This window comes from Anomalospiza imberbis, chromosome 6 (genome assembly GCF_031753505.1).
Source record: "Anomalospiza imberbis isolate Cuckoo-Finch-1a 21T00152 chromosome 6, ASM3175350v1, whole genome shotgun sequence".
NCBI classification, from domain to species: Eukaryota; Metazoa; Chordata; class Aves; order Passeriformes; family Viduidae; genus Anomalospiza; species Anomalospiza imberbis.
The window spans coordinates 49944555-49966343 of record NC_089686.1 but is presented as its reverse complement, the minus strand read 5'-3'; the positions used below and the strand labels follow the sequence as shown (position 1 = coordinate 49966343).

Below are 21789 nucleotides of genomic sequence, written 5' to 3'. Positions count from 1 at the left end.
GATGTCTCTTGGGTATGAGCTTCTGCAAAAACAGACTAACCAAGGCTCTCCCTGACTCCCTGAGAGGATGGGCACTCTTTGTCACCAGGTACCAAGCTCCACCCAGCTCCAGCCCCACTGTCACATCAGGTAAGGGAAACAGTGATAAGCAGCAGTATGTCAGGCTCAGGCAGCAATCACACTCCAGCCTCCATTTTGAATATTAAAAACTATGTCTGCTCCCTCTCTCCTCCCCACCTTCCAATCTGGTGCAGCAGTTGAGATGGAAAAACATCCCTTCCTCCTCCCTCAAACCTCTCCTATGGCTAAGGGCCCCACTGGGATAGGAGGCTTTGATATCAGAAGAATGCAAACAGCAAGGCTCAGGTTTGCTGCTTCTTGGGGTTTAGAAACAGAGACTTAAGAGGAATTTCAAATTATTTTATATTAGGAGAACTGAAAGGGATGATGCCAAAAAAGAAGGGAAGAGCTATATGCTCTGGAGCTATCTGGTTGTAAATCCACCATTTAAACTATAGGATCTTCACATTCCTATCTCTGCTCTCCCTCATTCTCATTCCTTATCCTGCAATACACTCAAAGTGCACTTTCAGGGACATGTTATGCAGGAGTGAAGTTCTGTCCCATACTTCACCTTCTGACCTGATGGTCCCCACAAACAGTCCACAGAACTTTAAAACATCTGATTCTGCTATCTGTGGGGTCATGCTGGAAACTCAAACAGTGAAATGTTTCAGTTTAATACGAGAAGCTTTTGTTTTCAAAGCCCTTGCAGCTTTTATAGCAGAATTGCTCAAATAGTTCTGTCCTTGAGCAGGCAGCAGGCTGCAGCTAAAGCTGCTGAGAACCTCTTTGCACTGGAGAGGCAACGTGCTAGACTGAGATAGCTCTTGCCTTTCAAATCTATTAAAGATCTTCATCTCAGGAGCTATAACTGCTTTGGTTTCTACCAAAGCACAGCCTAAAATGGTCTGATCCTAAATGAGTTCTGTCATCAGTTACAAAATAGAATTATTGAAGAAAAAAATGTGACTGATAACTCACAATGAAGTTTTCAATTTTATCTCCATTCCTTTGCTACTCCAAGCAATCAAAATGTGATAAATTGTGTATTTTGCTTAGGGAAAATGATCAGCATTTAGCTTAGTTGTGAAGTCAAATCCAAGGCTGATTTAGCGACAAGAACGTAGCTGTATAGAGAACATACCCACAAAACAACAAAAAGAGGTGAAATAACACTATCTCTTCACAGCATGAGATGTTATGAGTGGAAATTCTAATGTGGAAATTGTGTGCTGTCTTATTAGTTAATTAAGATGTGACACACAACAGCAATGAAGGTGATCTTCTCTTGAGATACTAGAAGAGCACCAGCAAAAGCAGGGTGAAGTTAAGCAACAGGGAAGAGCAGCAGCAGGGAGAAAAAGAAAGGAGACACAAAATAGTAATCATTGCAATCACTGCAAGAAAATGTCCCCCTCTGCCTTGTGATAAGAGAATGATAGAGACTTCCACAACCTAAACCATAGGCTGTACCACTTTAGGAGCATTCCTAATAATTCAGCACTGGGATAACAGTTGAAGGATGATTAAGTAATGCAGTCCCTGATTCAGAGGCACATGTGCTGAGATGCATCCTTACCATGGCAAAGGCTTTATATTAGGAGAACTTAAGCGGGGTCAAAACCAGGAAATTGGGTGCTTGCTTGTCCTTTTAACTGGATTCTTTATGTTCTTATAGCACATATGGTAACTACAGTAACATGGCATAGGTGGGGAGAAAGGGAAATCACTTGGTAAAACAAGCAAGAAGCAAGGAGTACACTTCATCACCTTCCCTTGTAGGATAGCTCACACATGCACTACAAATTTTGCCTACTGCAGTTCATTACTTTTGCCTGTCCCTGCTAGTGAGTACATCTTGATAAACTATGGGTGGCTTTTGGACTGAATGGAATGGATATCCTGCACAGCAGAGAGTGCTGGTTGTTGCAAACACTGATAGGCACCCCAGTCTATATAGGGTCAGATTGTAACTGTGAACATTCCAATTTAGACTGCTCCTTGCAGCAAAAGAGGAAAAATAAACCTTGCATGAAAGAGGGTGGGAGCAGACCTACAGGAAAAGGTCTTTCTTGTATTTCTAAGTTTTGGGTTCTTTCTGCATGGAAGCCCTAAATAAGAGTTGGCATACTCTTCCTCAATAAGACATTGTGATGACACAGTGTGATCTGTAGTGTGACACTGGACAATAAAACACAGGAGTTATGCAAAGGTCATGCAGGTAATCCTTTGATAAAGGGGAATCCCTTGGGAGGAATAGTGCAGCCATACAACCTAGTCTTATTTGTAGTATTCAAAGAGCTTGAGGAACAGAATTCTGGCAGGGAGCTGGCTGCTGAATACATTTTGGCAGACTGCTGAACCTCTGACAGACCAAGAAGTTTTACAGTACATGATGTGTCAGTGACTCACTTTGTGTACAGCTCTAATGCACATCCTCCCAGTGATGGCTTCTAAACAGAATGTAAAACAAATGTACCAGCATTCAAAACACAGCCAAGAGTGTTCCTGTGTTTTAGAAATGGGAAAAGTGTGATGCACAAAGCAAGATTCTCAATGTATGTAAAAAGACAATTCATCCAAATCGGAGGCATATAATGAAATTGTTACCACACAATTGAACTCCAGGATGCAAAGAAAATGGCAGGGAGATAGAAATGCTGCCTGCTGTCTCAAGAAGCCTTTGGCAAGATAACAGTGAAATCATGCACCCAGCTACTTGATCAACACAGGTCTGACATCAAACCACAAGTGTCCCACTTCTCTTACTAGCTGTTTAATAAATTGCTTTGGAATGGGTGGAGGTAGAGGGGAGATCTTTCCAAAACCATGTCTCAATGTTCTTCCTCAGTTAATGAATGTCAGCAAGTGGAATAGAACGGAAATTTGATATGTTTTCCTAGCCTTTCTTATAGAAGCATTTGCAACATGTTAGAGGCCAGAGGCATAAAAGTGGAATAGTGGGAAATTAATGTCTGTAGATTTTCAGGATGTAAGCTGGGCAATTTCAGCTTGTGGGTTAGGCAAACTTTAGGTTTTAAGTAGTGTTATAACAGCTTAGTATGACTTGAACAAGATTTTAATATCAGCAATCTGATGCTGAGTATCATTTATTACCCAGTTAAACATTTCCAATGGAGATTTCCTGTTTGTGGAGTTAGTATTATGTGACTAGAGATGAACAAGCTAAGTGCAGTGAACAATTAATGCAGAAATTAGAGTATTTCTTATCTTTTCAAACTACCCCTGGAGGTTCAGCAATTTCTATACATGTATGAGTGTCACTGTTTTAGCTATCCAACTTTTTAGAGCTCTGCATGAACTGTGCACTTAAATGCTCAATGGTTTTCTACTTCTCATGTATGCTGTAGTTGGACACCTAAGATAAATGACATTGTTTTCAGTGCCTATCTCAATGATAATGCAACTATGCCCTAAATCACCTGGGGAAAAAAAAAGGCAACTGGGAATTCTCTCAGCTCAAATACTGCCTAGGTAACAAAAATCTTTTACTTCAATCTATCAGCCCCTGCATCCAAAAGCCTCAGCACCACAGAAAAACCCATGAATCTGCCTCTGGCATACCACTGGTAGGAAGAAGATGGCCGTGGTAAGGGATAGTGCAGCAAGGCCTTCAGCAGCCCTAGATTAAATTGCTGCAGATTGCAGGGAGCTGCTGTAAAGATCTATAACTAGCACTGACATTTTATCAGGGGCTGGAAGATCTCCCTGATACTGCATTTCTCATTTGGTCAGTGGGTGCTGCATGAAAGCCTCCATTTCTTATTAAGAGGGTTTGAGCAATTTGTGCATAAAGTGCAAATGCCTAATTGTGCACAAATCTCCATGTTCAAATGGAAATACACTCATAGAAATAAAACCCCATTTGCATGAATATTTGTGAAAAGAAACAAAGGAAGGACTAAGCATGGTCCAACTCCATGAATCAGATTTCAAACAAACACTTGCAAACAACATTTCACATTATTGGCTTGAGTCTTTTCATGAGATAAATGAAGACAATTTTACCTGTTAGCATGCCTATTCTTTAGATTGAAGCAGAACAGTTAAGCCAGCAAAAAATATTGTATAATCCCACAAACAGGCAGCTTAGTAAATATCCTTAAACAACAGGGAGTGTATTTGAATTCATCATACCTATTGATGCAGCCTAATGACACTTGAGAAACGGGAGACATTTTTAATTTTAGAATGTAATGAAGTATCAGGGAAAGCAATCCAATTTTATCTTTGCTGTACTTTATCTGCTGCAGTAGAGAGTTATATTGGCAATGCATTTGGTGCAGCAAATTTGCTTAGAGGAATACACAGAGCCTGGAAAAAAATGGAAGTAACTTTTGCGGATGTCTCTGCTTGTATCTAAGTGTGAAATAATATGCAAATGTATTCTGTAGTTCGCAGGACAATTGAGGAAGTGATATGATAGGATTGTGCAGCTGCCATTCTGACCCACAATTTAAATCAATGAATATATTCTTATTCTAGCAAATTTATGCTTGAACAATAATTTTCAACCTATCTTTATTGTTCTGTGGAGAAGCATAATAAAAACACAGAATAAATTTCAGTATATATATCTGTAAATTCTCCTGAGTAGCTTGGGAAATGTATTGTATATAAGAAGATCATTATGCTGTTACAGTCATCAGAAAGACACTATCCTTTATGGCAGAACATCATCTTTTGGAAAAAAAATTGCAAAATCCTTGTTCGTTTGTGCAAATTTTTCAACACATTCCTGAGCCATACTTCAATCTAATTCTGTTCATTTTGAATTTTCAGTTGCTCCAAAATTTAAGGGAGAAGACCAAAATGGGGCAAAGTTTGTATCCTTTTCACATGAAATACCCCATGCAAGGGAAAAAGCAGTGAATTTGGCTTTTTTTTTCTGGAGCTGGAAAAGCAATAGAAGAAAGGGAAGTACCCATTATTACTAATATCATCATCATTATAATGAACACTATTATTAATTTGGTCTAAAACCTGAAGTGAGACAACCTCTTCAAGCAGCCCTGACAACAGAAATAAAAAATCATAACTGTGTTCAGCAAGAACGCTGTTAAGCACAGGTAATGGCAAAACCTCTAGCAGCCAATACTCAAGTGTAAAAATAGCTCTTGATACCAAAAGTTCATGCTGATTTCTTTCCTGGAAAGAGTATTTTGTTACCAAGTGCTCTTGGCATTGAAATGAAGGCATAAAATACTTTAAAAGTTCACCTAATATAGGAAGTTTCTACCCGCTACAGTGTGTGTGCATGTGTGTATACACATGTATGCCTCTCTATATATGTGTATATAGTCATTCAAATAATAATGTTTCATATAGGTTGCTAATGTCTAGGTATGTTCTCTTTTATTTTCTTATATCTGTACATCACTATTGGGCTGGTCAATTTTTTTTTTTTTTAATTTATGGTCCAGTAAAATTTCCACGATTTAGAGTTTGCAAAGATTGCATATTTTTCACTCAATTAATTTTGATAATTTAATCAATATAAAAAATACTTTAGATTTTATTTTAATAAGCCTCTACATGATTTGAGGGACTAAGAATTTCACTGTACATCTAATGCATTGGAATTGAAATGCATAAACTACCAATTTTATAAAAACAATTTTGGAAAGTAAGGTAATTGAGAAAAAGGTTTAAAAACAAAGGTTGCACAGAAAATTCTTCTGTCGGTGTAAATTGGATCTATAAGCTGTCACCAAAGCTAAATTATCTGCAAATTTAGATGACCTACATATGCCAGAGATTTTCTTTTTGTCTTTTACCTGTCAGTTCCACAGTTTCAGTGAACATGTATTTTTAATGTGCAAATTTCAAATACATTATTTGTATGTCTTTCTACACACAGCATACAAAGTAAACCTAAAAAAAAAAAATTTAGTAGGTGCATTGATAGGCATGAGTGTGACTGCACAGGTGTAAATAGCATTTGAGCAAGAGCATGTGATCAATTAAAGGCCTCATCGTATGGTTCCTACAGACAAAGTCAACGATTCATGAGCAGCTTTAATATTTCTATCTCTGGGGCTGGAGGAACAGCCTTGACAAGATTTCATATCCACAGCCTCCTGCACCTGGTTCCCATTACAAACCTGGTCTTGATAATGGGGCTGTGTTCTTCTGCAGGGGCTGATGTTAGCGCTGGTATTTTCCTCCCATAACTCTCAGAAGCTGAGCACCAATGTTATGGCTGTGTTTGACCCCTCTGTGCATGAGCAGTCACAGCTTCCAAAACCTTTCTCACTACTTAAACAGAGATGAGATAAAACTTTTCTCTAGTATGGGTACAATGTCTGACCTGTTTGTATTTCCTGGGATATCTACAAAAGTTAGTGATACATTACAGGCTTCAGGGTTATATCCAAAGTCAGATTAGTCATTCTCCTTCTTAGTTTGTAATTGGAACATTTCTGCTTAAAAATATGGTTGGAGACACAGCGATTTTTTTTTCCAAGATGCTCTGCTTTGAATTAAATTTCAAATTATACTGAAAGTTCTAGTTGCAAAGCATAAATCCCTTGTAATATTTACCTTTGTCTAAGAGATACTAAAACCACGGAGCTATTCAAAAATGCATCTAATTCCTCATCAGAACTCACGAAAGAAAAACAAAAATGACAATGCTCAGTGTGCCCCTAAATACACTTAGAAAATCAATGCAAACACGTATGACATTCATACAAAAGCAGAAATCATCTACACCTTGAACTTCTTTAAAAAAATAGCTGGGAATTCCCTGAAGGGATATGCTGCCTAGGAAGTCCAGTCATACCACACATAATACACCCTGAAAAAATATATTGCTTGGAATCATTACTATTTCCCCCCCATTCTTTGTTACAAATGCATATGCTTGTCAGCCTTTATCTTATCTTGGCATGAAAATTCAAATATTGGAAGCAACAGTATAAATAAACAGAAATTCTCCAGCTAAAAAACTAAATGTTTGAGGTCCAGCATGTTTTCCAGTTCTAATAAAAGGGGGCAGTATTACATCAGCTGAAATTCTGAATTGTCCAAATTATCATAAAAAGAGCTGGAGAGGGATACAAGACTGCTGAATTCCACTGAAAATAGACTGTTACTGTGTATGCAGCCACAAATCTGCTTGTCTGCCTTGGGGTAAAATTTTCAGAGCTAGTTCAGTGGGACTTAGGCTCCTGCATTGCAGCCACATCAAAAAAATTTACTTGAGTCACTATTTTCCTTTCAAAATTATTAAGGAAATATTACAATGGGTATAAAATGAAGACACATGTCTATGTAACTAGGATAAGCCCTAAGCCTAAAAAGGAAATTGCAAAATTATGGCAATTTCAAAAAATTCTGGAACAAACTGTGTTTTTTCTTTTGTTTCTTCTTTTCTCTCTCTTTTTTTTTTTTTAATACACATTTTTCAGATTAAAATACTGGTGTTCAAATATGGCTTTAGGAAAGTAACTTTGAACACTTAATGTAAAAAAAAAAAAGTTATAGTTTACATATATTATGTACAGCCACAAGTAGATTACTAAACTGAGCAGATTCATAGTCAAGTATAAAGGACATTTGTTTTGTAAGAAGTATGAGGACTGCTGGGATTTGTATTTGAAACTTTTCCCTATTCCAGGGCATTTAACTTAGACCTGCCACTTGTCTGTTCTAAAATGATGGATCTGCAAAGAGGTTGTCTCTATGCAACATGTCCTTCCACATCCCAGAAAGTCCCCAGGGAAAGGTTTGTTGGCTGAGAAGGATGATGTAGTCAGGAAAAAGCACTTTGCAGTGTCTCTTTGTAGGAATCAGAGTCTTCATTAGACAGATGGAATACACTCCCACTGAGTAGAATAAATTGTCTATATTCTTGCAAGAAAGTGAGACCGCACCAACAGTTCCTCAAGTAAATCAATGTCTTCCTTTTTTCCCTTTCTATACAGTTCTAGATTTTTAATTATAGAATCTAAATACTTAAATTACATCATACTTAATTGTAAGCTGTGGGGATCAGGACCTTTCTTAAGTTACAGTGAGACCAGAACTTGCCACAATGAGTGTGGAGACAATACCATAGAAAAAGTAATAACTTTGCAAAACTAGGCATCTGCTGTTGTTACTGCTATCCCTTTTTTTTTTCTAATTATTATTTTTTCTGTAATTTTTAGGTACTCACACTTTAATTACAAGTAGAACAAAGCTTTAACCAACAGAAATAAAGATACAATTGAAAATGCTTACACTTTCTGTCATATCTCACTGCAGACTGAAATATAAGCATTGATCTCTTATTTACTAATTATCAATAGTCTGTTAGAAGAAACTAAAGGGGAAAATGAAAATACAAGTTTTTCTTAAAAGAAAAAAAGAAATGAGAAGAGATGAGTACCTGCAAATCTAAACACATATTCATAAAGATTTATAAGAAATCCACAAGGCTCTAATGACCAATTAATTCATGTTCTAAATTTAAAAGTGGTCAGGATTCCTTTCAGTAAAAGGCAAAAGAATTGCATGCAGAATGAACTGGGAAAGTATTTGCTTAACTATGTGTTTGGGGTTTTTTAACAGAGTTGAGAAATGACTCATAGTAAGGTTGCTTGTAACAAGGTGATCCTCTGTGATTTTCTGAGAAATCTGCACATACAGAACAGACAGTGTGACTCCTGCCACTGCAGTTGTTCTGTTTCTGATGCTGAATGCATGGGGAGAAAAAGCTGGCAAAAAACTGATGGCAGCATAATGCAGCATTGCTTGCCTTTAGGAAAATAACAGTACAATGCTGGAGCCATTGCAGGGCTGTGGGCAGCCAGAAGGAGATTATGCATGACTAGTGACTTTTCCTACAAAGACTTCCTGAAGTGGTTTTGTACAAGTTTGTACATGTGTGCAGGAGCTTCATATACATGATGAAGTGTAACAGCTCCAGAGGAGTTGCTATACTCTATTGTCACAATAATCCACACACTTAACAGTCCTAAATACAGCAGAGCGTAACTCCTCCAAAGGGGTCGTTATGGCTTATCAAGTCAAATCCAAGTGCCTAAATATGGATTTGATCAATGGACTGTAATATCTCCAGGGGTGAATAAAACACGTTTTTAAGAATGTGCACATTTCACATACAAACTGTGGGTCTCTATTAGGATAAATTATGTGGATTCAACTTGTGAAACTTTGATTTAGAGATAAGAAAAGAATAAAAGGTTCATTAAAAGAGGTGCTAAGTACCATGATTCCCAGGAAGTAGGCAATGACAAATGTCATTTATTTTGGGGTCTAATTCTGCTTTTCTACTGCAAATACACAGTTGTCTGAAAATCTACAAAAGATGAAGAATGGAATATAAACATTAAAATGTTATATTAAATTCTGCTTACTCTCAGATCTCAATGAATATGCTTAATGGGAAGTAAATGGGGATGTGGGGATACAAATATGTTGTGGTAATTGATTTTGTATTTATTCTATTTTGACTTCATATATTTTTCTCCAATCACAGTTCTACCTATATTTTTCATACAAAGATTTCATTAAGCATCTTTGTCAGCATTTTCCTGCTTTATGTACAAAAAGATAGTATCTGATTCTTTTTAAAATAATGTCAGTTATCTTATAAATTATATAACATTTTCAGATTCATTTAGAGCCTTAAATCAAAGCAAATCTTCTAGGCAATGACGGTAGTTTGAAACACTAAAATAAATACAAGTAGCTGAAGCAATGCAGATTTTGTTTGAGTACTCTTTTTTTGTTGAAGGTAAGTATGGCTTGACTGGAAAAAAGTTAAATCCTCTAAATTAATGAATTTTTGGTATAATTTTGCTTTTGCTTCTATCACATGTTAAAAGCTCTGTATATTATTTTCTTCATTTTCCTAACTCTCCCCTTGCCCAGCATTTCTGTTTACTCTGTAAAATGACTGACAACATTACTCTTCCCTTTCCTCAGTCAGACCACACTGGAGTTTTTTGCTCCACCTGAAGATGAACAGGAAACTTCAACTCTGTTAGAGTGATATTTTTGCCTCATGTGCATTTGTACTGGTTTAGGCTCAGAGTTAAGCTTAGTTCACATGGTGCAGAGTTTTGGATTTATGACCAAAACAGAGCTGGATAACACAAGGATGTTTCACCTATTGTTGAGCTGGGCTTCTACAGCAAGACCTTTTCTGGTTTTGATGCTGCTCTGCTAGAGAGGAGGCTGGGGGTGTGCCAAGCACTGAGAGGGGGACAGTGCCCAGCCAGCTGACCCCAACTGACCAAAGGGATATTCCACACCATATGACATCAGACTCAGCAATAAAATCTGGAGGAAGAACAAGGAAAGGGAAATGTTTGGAGTTTTTGGCATTTGTCTTCCCATGTAATTTATTTGTGCTGAAACCCTGCTTTCCTGGGAATGGCTAAATATCTGCCTGGCAATGGGCAGCAGTCAATTCCCTGTTTTACTTTGCTTACATGCAGAGCTTTTGCTATACTTATTAAACTGTACTAATCAACCTACAAATTTTCTAATTTTACCCTTCTGAGTCTACTCCCCATCCCACTGATGGAAGCAAGTGAGTGGCTGTGTGGTGCTCACCTGCCTATCCTAACCCACAGCAGCACACAAGCTCAAATAACTCCACAGGATGCTATCATCTCAGAAGTATAAGCCAACCTTAATGCTTTGGGAAATGACAATGTTGGGCCCCCAAGTGCTGGATGTTTTTGTTTTGGTCTTTCTAATTAGTGAATCTCTGTGAGCACTTCGAAAGCTTTGTAGATTTTTTTTTTTTTTTTTTGAACAGCAGAATATGAGCACAAGCAATTTTCAATTCTGTGTCTGTAACCAAATACAAAGCTTTCTGAGATTTAAATGACACATTTTCAAAAAGGCCTAAGCCCAGGCTTTGAAGTTATGTACATAATTTTGTGAGCGCAATCATTTGCACAACAAACTATTACCAACTATCTGAACTTGAAGACCAATAACTGACCAGAACTCAATAGCTTTTTTTTTAAACCAGCTGCATGCAATTAATTTGTCATCTTTTTCTGGTGCCAGCTTCCAGCTACTCATTTCTACAAGTCTAATTACCTGAAGCCAATTTCTGAAAATTTGGTCCTGAAAACACAGGGTTCTGATTCTTCAAAAGAAACCAATCCAAAATTGCAACTGTTATCAAAGCTTCACTGGGATTATGACAGAAACTATACACAGTTTTCTTGGCATACAATTATTTCAAAATTATGTTTTTCTAATTGAAGTGATCTAGCATTCCTGCTCCCCGACCTCCATTTTGATCATCCTGCCCATCATTTTTAGAGTAAAAGAAGTATATCATAATGTAAAAATTGAAAGGCAGAGGGTGAAGGGGGAAAGAAGAGTGTTCTAGAATTCTGTTAGTGCAAAGGATGCTTCTGGTTTTAATGTATTTTATACTTGCTATAAAATATAAATACATTTTCCTAATATTCATGATTGAATAAATACTTTTATTTTCTCTAGGATAAGAGTGGGGATATACCATCATTGAAAATGACTGATTTATATCCCATTCTTTTGCAGCCTCTGCCTTTTCTCACATCCGTGGGACGAGGATAACAGACCAGCACACCAAAGGTAAAACCAGAGCACATATCACAAGCTTTTCCTGCCCAAATGGCTCTGTAGTACCTGCTGTAATAAATAAACCCAGCAGGATTACATAGGGTCACTGGGAGACTTAACAACAGATTTCCCTGCTGCTGTTTTATCCTTAGGTTTTGAAAGTTGCAAGTGCCACCATGAAAAGTCTCCTCACAAAAGATGGCATTTGAGAATGATGTTATTTGTATCTGTTAAAGAGTTCTGATTCACTCTGCTATATTTGCAAGTAAAAGAAAAATTTTTTTTGCTCTGACTGCCTGGTGTATAACCTCAATCCGGAAGCTGTGCATCAATCAGTGTATTGCTAGTAACTGGCACAAAATAGAAATTTCAGATTATTCGCTGAAATATTTACTGACTCTGCTTTAAAGGGTGAAAGTTCCTATTTGGCACTTGTTATATTGAATACAAGACATAAACAGGATACTGAAAATATTCAGGGAAGAGACTCAATAAGTAAGTGGATGCCATTTTTATACTTATTTTTCAAAGCGAAATCAAATGTTAAGAATTCTTTTAATAGCCCTTATAGCATAGTAGATATTTTTTAAATATCAAGCCACTGAAACTCATAAAATAAATTTTAAAATAAGCAAAATTTTATACACTCCTAATACTGATCATGTATGTGACTTTTTTTCTTATAACCTGGACTTTAGTATCCTGCCTCTTGATTACTTAATGCAAACACTGACTTTACAATTAGAGTGTTTGAATACAATCTGCTTGATCATTATTCATTTCTATATTTTTAACAATATCAACTTGTATTACATGGGGTTTCCAATTATGACTTTTAAACTAATGCTAGCGGACATACATATTTATTAGACCCTGAGTCTGACTTGGAAAAGCATTGTTTTTTCTGTGTGGCAACATTCTAACCAATCTTTTTTAACAGACACTACTTGTTTTGAGTACTGTAAAGAAACAATCAAGCAAAAATATAAAATGAAATTAAAAGGTGTGTATCAATCTTTAATGGGTCTGTTTTTGTCTTCATGTACTTTGCTACAAAACACTCACCTGAGAATTCCCTTGTGGGCTGAGAAAAGATCAGAATATTATCAAATTCATAATTTAAGTTACAGTTAATATTCTTCTGAGTCTTTTACTCATCCTGAACTCAAAACTCCTGTTAGCCTTTGGGCTACCATATATATATATATATATATATATATATATATATATATATATATATATATAGTCTTCCCTCCCTCACCCAAGAAACAAAGAACCTACCCTGCCTTCTGATATAGAGAATCACAGAATGTTTACAGGCATTGGACTACCTGTTGGTGTTTTAACAAATAGTCTGAAACACTGGTTGCTGTATGGGCTAGTTAATGTGTCAGTTTTCTTTCCATCCATTACTAAATTGCATCATAACTGTTCTGTTTGCCAAAGCTTTAGTGATTACTGGGATAATACTTTTCCCTTTCTAGATAACTGGAATAAGTATTGTGGTCTCCGACTGATTTTGTGCATTGGTGAAAAATAACTTGTGCTGCATTTTTTGCAGCCAGTGGTACCTCTAGGGAAGCTTACAGAGAAGCATTCTCCATCCACAGGGCTGCCTCTACATCAGCCAGTTACCAGATCCTCTGCTGTCTTGCCCTCGTGTACATGCAGAGACCTGGTGCTGAAGCAGATCCTGAAGACCTCAGAAAGGCCACAGAATGTGACAACACAGGTACAGGGGATTTTTCAAGAGTCTTCTTTGTCCTCTGACTGGTGACAGAAACTGTTCCTTACCTTTCACCTTTCACACATGCTGCCAGGTTGCTATTTTGTAAACTGGATCATGTCCTGCTCAGTCCAGTGCTGGTCCTATTATACCAACACTTTCTCTCATTTATCCTTTTACTCTAGTGAGCCACCTCATTTCAGTGATTCAACACTGAAGATTCAACAGAGAAAGTTTAATCTCTAATTTCTCACTGCAACTGAGAGCCAAATGTAGCTGTTTTGCGCCTAAGTTCCTTGTTCCACCTGAACCACAGATTCAAGCACAATCAATTCATGCACTGGCATTGTAATACTCCACCATGCTAGCACAGAACTGGCCTTTTAGCCATATTTATCAAAGCCATTCTCAAAAGCACAATTCAAAATCTAGACCATGAACAATGGAAGCTCCAACCAAGCCTTTTTCCATGTTTCTATGTACATGCTTACAGCTTCCTCATGTGCATGCACAGGACTGTGGGTATGAATGCTGTCACGTACACCTAGAGAAGTTTGTAGCACTGCACTGCAAAGTGACAAAGGTGTACTTAACATGAAATCAGAGAGGGTTATATTCTCTAAAAAGAAATTTCATGTAAAAATAAGAAGCTATTTTGCAGGGAAGAGTGAGTGACAGACTGTGGGGAAATGGGAGACATTACCTTTTCATTCCTGCAGTTGTTTAGACCCATGTTATTCATGGAGGGCAATTTTCCATCAACACCATGAGGCTGCTGTTGCTGCTGCTGTTCCCTTTGGATTTGCTCTCTCATTTTTCGAGCCTCCTGAATGGCTTTCATTACTGTGTCCTGGTCCCCAAATAGGGCAGGTGAATTAAGACTGGAAAGGATATCTATAAAAAGAGAATACATTTTATTTAGGTAATTATCCAAACTGGAATCCAGAGTAAGAACTCTGCTCTCACACTCTTAGAGCTGCACCCAACCAACATCTGCAGAAGGAGGGGGAGTGGCAATTGTTGTCTGTTTGAAGGCTGGATTACTCTTCTAAAGTGATTGATAAACTCATGCACTTCTTTTGCTGGTAGAAATATATCCACTGAGGTCTTGGAATAGCCTGATATGGAGCCATCTGAGCATACTTATGGACTCAAATTTAAATATGTCTTTAAGACAGTAGTATTCTGAAACTTAAACTGGAAACCTTTTGAGGTATTAAAAATAATTAGTGAAATGAACAAAGGAAAAAGTCTCATTTACTAGGCCATGAAACTCCATGTCAGTTCTTAGAATTTCTTTATAGAGAGAACTCTAGACATTTGGATTCCCATTTCAGAAACAGCACTAACATTTACTTTTTGGGGACAAAGGTCATTATCGCCATAACAGGAGTATAAATCTCTAAATCAGTAGAGAAAAAAGCTTTCTCTCTATCACTCTGAACAGGAAGAAACTTTTCAACAAGCATCAAACTCAGGCAAGCATTCCTGTTACATCTTGCAATGCAATCATGAAGATGAGTATCCCAGACACAGTTTTAGATTTGAAAGAAAAAGACAGCAATTATTTTGTGACTGTTTCTTTTTTTATTGCTGTGACAAAACTGTGATCCACCTGCTCCTACATGGAAGTATTCTCTATACTGCATATGGATAGATTGGTGCATATACATTCTAGCTTAGGAATTTTGATCAATCACATTTTGTGTGTGACCTGTGCATCTGCCTGGCCAGCAAATTTCTTTTATAAAAGCTCTGAATTTGCTAGATTTGTGTACTTATTGACAGCCTACTACTAAAAAAAAAAAAAAGAAAAGAAAAAGAAAAAGTGAAAAATCCCACCAAAAACCAATATCCAAAGCAACAACCAAAAAATCCCAAACAGGCTAAGATCTGGAATTAACCTTCAAAGATAATTTATATATTCTTTGCATTTCACTGGAGTTCAGGTGAGTGCAATACAGCAAATTCAACCTCAAAGGACCCTAAATTATTCTAATAAAAATGATTAAGAGTTTTTCACACTTTATCCTGGGAAACAAATGCTAAATTTAATATTATGGCCTAAGTAAGAAGGGATGCAGACTGTGATGTTTTCATCTGATCCCAACAAGTGATGGGACTGCTGATGTTTTCTATCTGAATGGAACACCCCTCTACAAAATCAAAATAATGTATTGTAAGACAACCATTGTTCTTGCTGAGGCAAATTTTCACTGTTCTGAACAATTTCAGCCACTAAGTTCCATTCTGGACCCTAAAGAAGTTGGAAACCATATTTGCGTGATTAGATTAATAATCATGTACATTTAGCAAAAACTCCTGCATGGTTTGCTGATTGCTGGTAATGTCTTCCTGTCTTTTTTTATACTGAAGGATTGAGACAATTTTTTTTTAATGACGTTACGTGAAAAATATATATACCTTGGGCACTGTTTGTCTTCTGTGTTCCTTTCCCTTGAATGGTCTATGACTTTGGATTGATATTTCACTTTCTAATGTAAGATAATGCAGTGATAGTTGCAAATAAATTGACAGGTAGAGTATCTAGATAGTTGCAGAAAATATCTTTCAGAGATCATGATGTTCCCAAGTGTTTGGGAATGGGAAAAAACCCATAATTTTTATATATTTAATATATGTATTTAACATATCTATTCATTATTCACAAGTGTTTCTATATATTTTACAAGTACACTTGAGCTACAGATTGTGAATAAGTGGTCTGTAGAAAGTATTTAGTCACTGTTAAAATTTACTATTTGAACTTTAGGGCTGATCATCTACATTTTGCAGCTCTTGATTCTTGACTGGTTAAAGTAGTCTTCATACATAGTTTTCAGAACAATTTTGTTTCAGCACTTAATGAGCCTAAAGAATCTTGAACACAGGTCAAAAATTCCCTACTTGTAACCATATAAATCAACAAAATCCTGACAGATGGGTGAACAAATGACAAAAATATGATCAAATAACAAAAACATTATGAAATAATAACATAAACTGGCTGGATTTATGCCTTTCCATCTCTATTTTTAAAAATATATCTAGTATCTGGTGAGTCTCCATGTCTGTGCAAAGGTAGTTTTTTTTCTTTTTTTTTTTTTTTTTTTTTTTTGATCCAGAAGTTATAATTTGAAAATTAACTTTGTGTATATACACCCAGTCAATGCCTTTAGGATATTCAAACAAACCTGATTTATAAGTTTTATATATCTATCTTTATTTACTTATCTATGTGTATTTGTATATATTTCCTACATTATGTATTTCTTTCCTCTGTTTGTCACACACTGCTACATCTCTTTGGATACTCTTTTAAAACTTTGCCAATCAATTATTATTTGAAAAGCCTCACTATAACTTTAAACAGAAATGTATACCCAAGTATCTACTTAATCCAGAAGTAGGCGTGCTCAGGCTGGAATTTCATGCAGAAAACGTGCTTATTTTCTCCTTTTCCAGGACAGATTAGTTACCTAGAGAGGATCCTCTTCCCAGAGATCCACTGAGTGGGCTGGGGATGCCACTCTTGTTCGTCACTGTCACTGGGCTGCTTTTGCTGGCTGGGAAGAGATTCTGTGTTGGAGATGTTGGGGATTTGATAGGTTCAGCTGTTTTGGGTCGAGCTGAGAGATTCAGTGGCTGAGCTGCTTCATCCTGCAAGAGTTTAATGTAAATAACTATTAGGAAAAGACAAATGAATGCATCATATTGCAAGCAGCAGTTACTTTACACCTCAAAGACAATGACACATTCTGCAGCAATAATAACAAAAGAAGCTAATTATCTGCCTCCTTTAAGATTCAACGAAAGGAAACCTCATTAATTTCTCTGTGTTATGCTTCTTATTTACATTAACTATGTGACTGGATCATTTTTTTTGCCAAATTAAAATTTGAATTAGCTCATATTACAGCTTAATTTCCTAATGTGTTTTCAGAGATCTAAATTAACCTAGGGCATTTACAAAGAATTATTTAAAATTTCCAGAAGCTCGGTAATGCTTTTGCACTGGTTCTATTTGAAAAGTTCCTGGCACTATAAAAATAAGTTCTGTAGCTTATTTTTAAATGTATTAGAAACTAAGGAATCAGAAGTACTACTATGAAAGAATCATTTGGAAGCCCTGACAGCTCTTTGGCCCACATTTAGAGCTGCTGCTAGTTTATACATTCCATGCATCTAATTCAGAGTGCATGTTTTGTTCAGTGAAATAATCTATGCTGGTCCCTCATAACAGGAGATAAGAATTTCACTGAATTTAAATTCCTTTACTTATTAGGGTAGTGACTACATACCATATGTATTTAAAATATTTTTTATTTACTACTGTTTAACTTTGTTAACTTTACAATATTTTATTATTTAAATGTCAAAACTATTTTCCACATAACTGCTATTCTGCTCTTTGTTCGATACTTCTGTATTATCCCCATATTCTGTACTTATTCTGCTGCATTTAACCTTTATTATATATGTTTTATTTGCATTAAGACAAGGAAAATTTTTAAGGGTGTGTAAATCTAGTATCAGCACCTTTATATGATTTGATATTTTTCATTTGCAACTGTGGAAGAAACTCTCTCTGACGTATGTCTTGTTTCTGTGCTGTAGAATAGGTCCATCTAAAAATATCTCAACTCTTTGAAGAAAACTTATTCAAGCAATTAATTTCTTTGATAAGTATAAACATTAGCAGTGCAACCTTCTTCCCATTCTTTCAGCTTGTTCCTTTACTTAATACATTAAGCAAGACAGAGCACTTAGAAAACGGTGAAACGGTGATTTTCTGTCATTTAAGAGCCCAGTAAGACAGATCTCTCATTTAAAATATGACCAGAGCAGAATTATGCTGGATGTAAGAGATTGTTCATATTCTAAGACACTGTACTGATCACTTGGAAGCTTAGAATTATGTCAAAATACAATAATACATCACATTACCTCATCTTCTCCATTCTCCTTACTGTCAAGCAAAGTACATCTGGTCACACACAATGCATTAAACATGAACATGTAATAAACAGGTATTTATAATGCCATCATATCATCAGCTTTAAACTTTTCCCATAAAACTGCATGACATTTCAATTCTTCCTGGCCTCAGAGTGTGCACAAATATCCACCACCTTTCAGGGTCCAGGTGAGAGTAGAAGCTCAAAGGTACAAGGAACAGAGTCGATTTTGGTGCTTTGTGGCCACACCTACATGTGAGCTCTTTCCTTGCACAGATACAAAGTGGCTTCCATAAACTTTTCCAAGAGTGCAGAGCCCCATTCAGACCACGAAGTTTGCAAATCTATGCTACAGTGTTCAATTTTGAAATGCTTTTCCATCTAGTACTGATACAATAATGAAAGCACTCTAAACACTGCCAGAACTGGTTTGTTTGTATCATATGGACAGCATTGTCATTTCTGCAAGGCAACCAAAAAACTGTAAAACATTCTGGTCACTGACTTAAGGAAAACCTATCACTACGTTTTGAAAGATCTAGCTTCCATAAAAGAATTGCATTAATTCTATAAATAATACATGTAATTTATACAAACTGCTTAAAACCAGAGAAAATATAGAGGTTTTGTTAAGCAATGCATGACCATCAAAACTGTCACAGCTAAAAAAGGTAACAATCTGTAGAGACTGAATATAGGTACCGCTTTCATACTAATAATTTCTTCATTAGCTATTGCTATTTGTCCACACAAAGCACTTGTAGTTCATCTTTAATATTCTGAATGCAGTAGTGTGTTTAATAAAAATAATCATAAAAAGACTTCAATTTTATTAACATATACTTTAGTCCATTCACTTTACATTATATAGGGAAAGCCCCAAGAATTTGCATGTGGTCAATCCTGTAATAGGACTCAGCTGGCCACAAACCTGGAACAGTACTGGCCTTGGTTCAAGAAGATATGTGCTTGAATTTAACCAGGGAAAATTTGACTCATACAGTAAAGGTTTGGTTTGGTGTAGGTCCATTTGGCTCGCTCACTGCCAGAATTACTTTTTCACATTAAAGTAGTCAGTAGTATATTCTCAATGCCATAAATCATTGGTGTTAGGTATCACTATACTATGGCAACTATGCTGGAACAGTTGGGCTTTGCTTTCGGTGGCTTCTGTATTGACCGTAGCAAACTCTGCATATGCGGTAAATTTCCCTGACTGCTCCCAAACCTGGCATTGGATTACAAGAGGTAAAATATTAGACTAATACACACCTACAGCTAAGTAAAGTGAATGCTTTGCTAAATAAATGTTAGATCTGGCCATAATGGAAAAGTTTTTATTTATTAGTACTCTCAGCCTAGCAAAAAAGTGTCATGGAAATTTATCAGCCCAGGCAGAAATATCTACTCACCCACACTTTACCACGATGATTGATGATAATGAAAAAACAAATGATATTTTACTCTCATGTCAAAAAAATGGGAAGAAAAAAAGAAACCACCACCTTAAGTGAGTAAAATCTTCTCAAGCTGGTTTGAAGCTAAGAACTGTTTGCCTGTAAGGTGTCAGCAGCCAGCAAAAATCCCAATACATTCTCTCTGTCTCCCCACAAAGATGTCACTTTTAGATTTATTTTAATTGTTCAGCATTAATATTTCTATCATTCAAATGGATAAAACATCTGAATGTTGATTTTTCTTTTTTTACAGTTTGGAGTAAATTGGTCCTGAGCATGTTTTTCATTCTCATGAAATCCCCAACCACCCCAGGAGAACACAGCAGGAGAAGCCAGGCAGTTGCACCCAAAGGCTGCTCCATGGGTTTCAGGGAGAGCACAGCACTCATTCCAGGCTCCTGGCAAATGCCATGTTGTAGCTGCCTGGTTCCAAGCTAGTGAGAATAAGCAGGCACAAGCACTCGGCAATGGAGCAAAACCAGCGAGGAGCAGCGTGGTTGTCAGCAGCTGTGTGAAATCAGCAAAAGTCAAATCAATCTGCAGCGACACAATGTTTTCCCCAGAGCCCTGACTTACATATTATTTTCATAGGAGGCTTTTCCAAAACTGTAGAATTAAGTACAGCTAGAGATTTGTAAAATAATTAGAAGATCTACAGTCTTTCTCTTACCCTAACAATATAAGCCAGCAGCACATTTTAAGATACTCAAGAGTTCAATGTGAAACAATTTGTGAAATGGATGCCATTTATGCATGTTACCAGATTACAAACTGAAATCTTGAAAATATCACATTTTACTGATGAATCTGTTGTGCTGCCTCTGGTAGGAAGAGGGACGCCTGGTATTTTTGGAAACAAGTGCATGCTTTCTCTTCCCTTCTCTCTACTGATAATACAGCACTAAAATGGAACTTTTTATTTGAATATTGAAGAACTGTATCATGGTTCAACTTCCAATTGTAAAATAATTACAGAGATAATTTGCTTTTACTGTTCTTGTCAAACACCAGCTTTTTTCTTTACTGAAAAATACCTTAACTTGAGTTACCGGGCTGGTCCCTCTCTTCTCATTTTTCATCCCAGTGGGTGAAAGTGCCCCTGTTGTATTTGGTGGCTGTGGAGTAGATGGCATTTTGGCTCCAGGAGAAACTTGCATGCTTGCCAGCTGAGCTGCATACAGTTGCTGGAAGACAAGAAGATATACATATATTCCTGCAATATTCTTAAAGAAAGAAGCTGTAAATGCACTTTTTTTCCCCCACACTGGTGTTTCTTCTCTTAAAGGATCTTTTTCAGCTCTGTTTGTGGCTTCCCTTTCTGCTATTTGCAAAAAGAGAAAAAAAAAAAAAGTCTGGAAAACCCCCAAATAGCAATATCTTTTTCCTTCATTTGACTTTTGCTGATTTTTCTTGAGTTTTTTCTTTCTTGCTAATGATGGTCCTGATGTTGAGCAAAAAAATTACACTGTGCCTGAATATTAAAAACAAAATTATAAGGCTATTTATGAAAAGGGGGTATACACCCCTGTCAGAAATAATAATTATTCAGGTCTTTCTGTTCTTAGCAAGAAATTAACCACTAACTCCAGAAACTTTACTGGGACCTGCCACAAGAATGGTTTCCTACAAAAGGCAAAGTTAAAATAGCCAACAAGGTATGTCTCCGTCTCTCTGTACAGTTATATATGTTCTATAAATGCTAATAATGAGTCTAGGCCTTAAAAGTTCCTGTAAATAGTGATGAACGTCCAAAAAAAACTCTAGTGGAATTTTTCAAAAAGTTTAACCGAAACACAGATTTAATATTAAAATAAACAATCCTAACCAATAAAAAGTGTTTACTGAACAAAACCAATTTGGTCAAATTTCTTTCCAGTGACCAAACTTAAACCCTCACCTTGAATTAGCATCATGAATAATTCTTCTGCCTTGAACAGGGAAGACCCTAATCCCTCTTCTACACACAGATCTACATAAACTTTGC

General features: G+C 36.5%; 1 protein-coding gene across 19 annotated transcripts in view; it reads right to left on the bottom strand.

The window, feature by feature from the left end:
- SOX6 (SRY-box transcription factor 6) overlaps window positions 1-21789 on the bottom strand; it is a 370313-nt gene that overhangs the window by 46478 nt on the left and 302046 nt on the right. For 17 of the 19 annotated variants that reach the window (XM_068194094.1, XM_068194092.1, XM_068194095.1 and 14 more), the window contains 3 exons: window positions 20840-20989; window positions 16870-17050; window positions 14094-14284 (listed from right to left, as the gene is read on the bottom strand). In XM_068194094.1, coding sequence (XP_068050195.1) covers window positions 14094-14284; window positions 16870-17050; window positions 20840-20989 — 522 coding nt within the window. The remainder of the gene's footprint in view (window positions 1-14093; window positions 14285-16869; window positions 17051-20839; window positions 20990-21789) is intronic. The other 2 variants (XM_068194101.1, XM_068194104.1) reach the window with 1 other exon arrangement.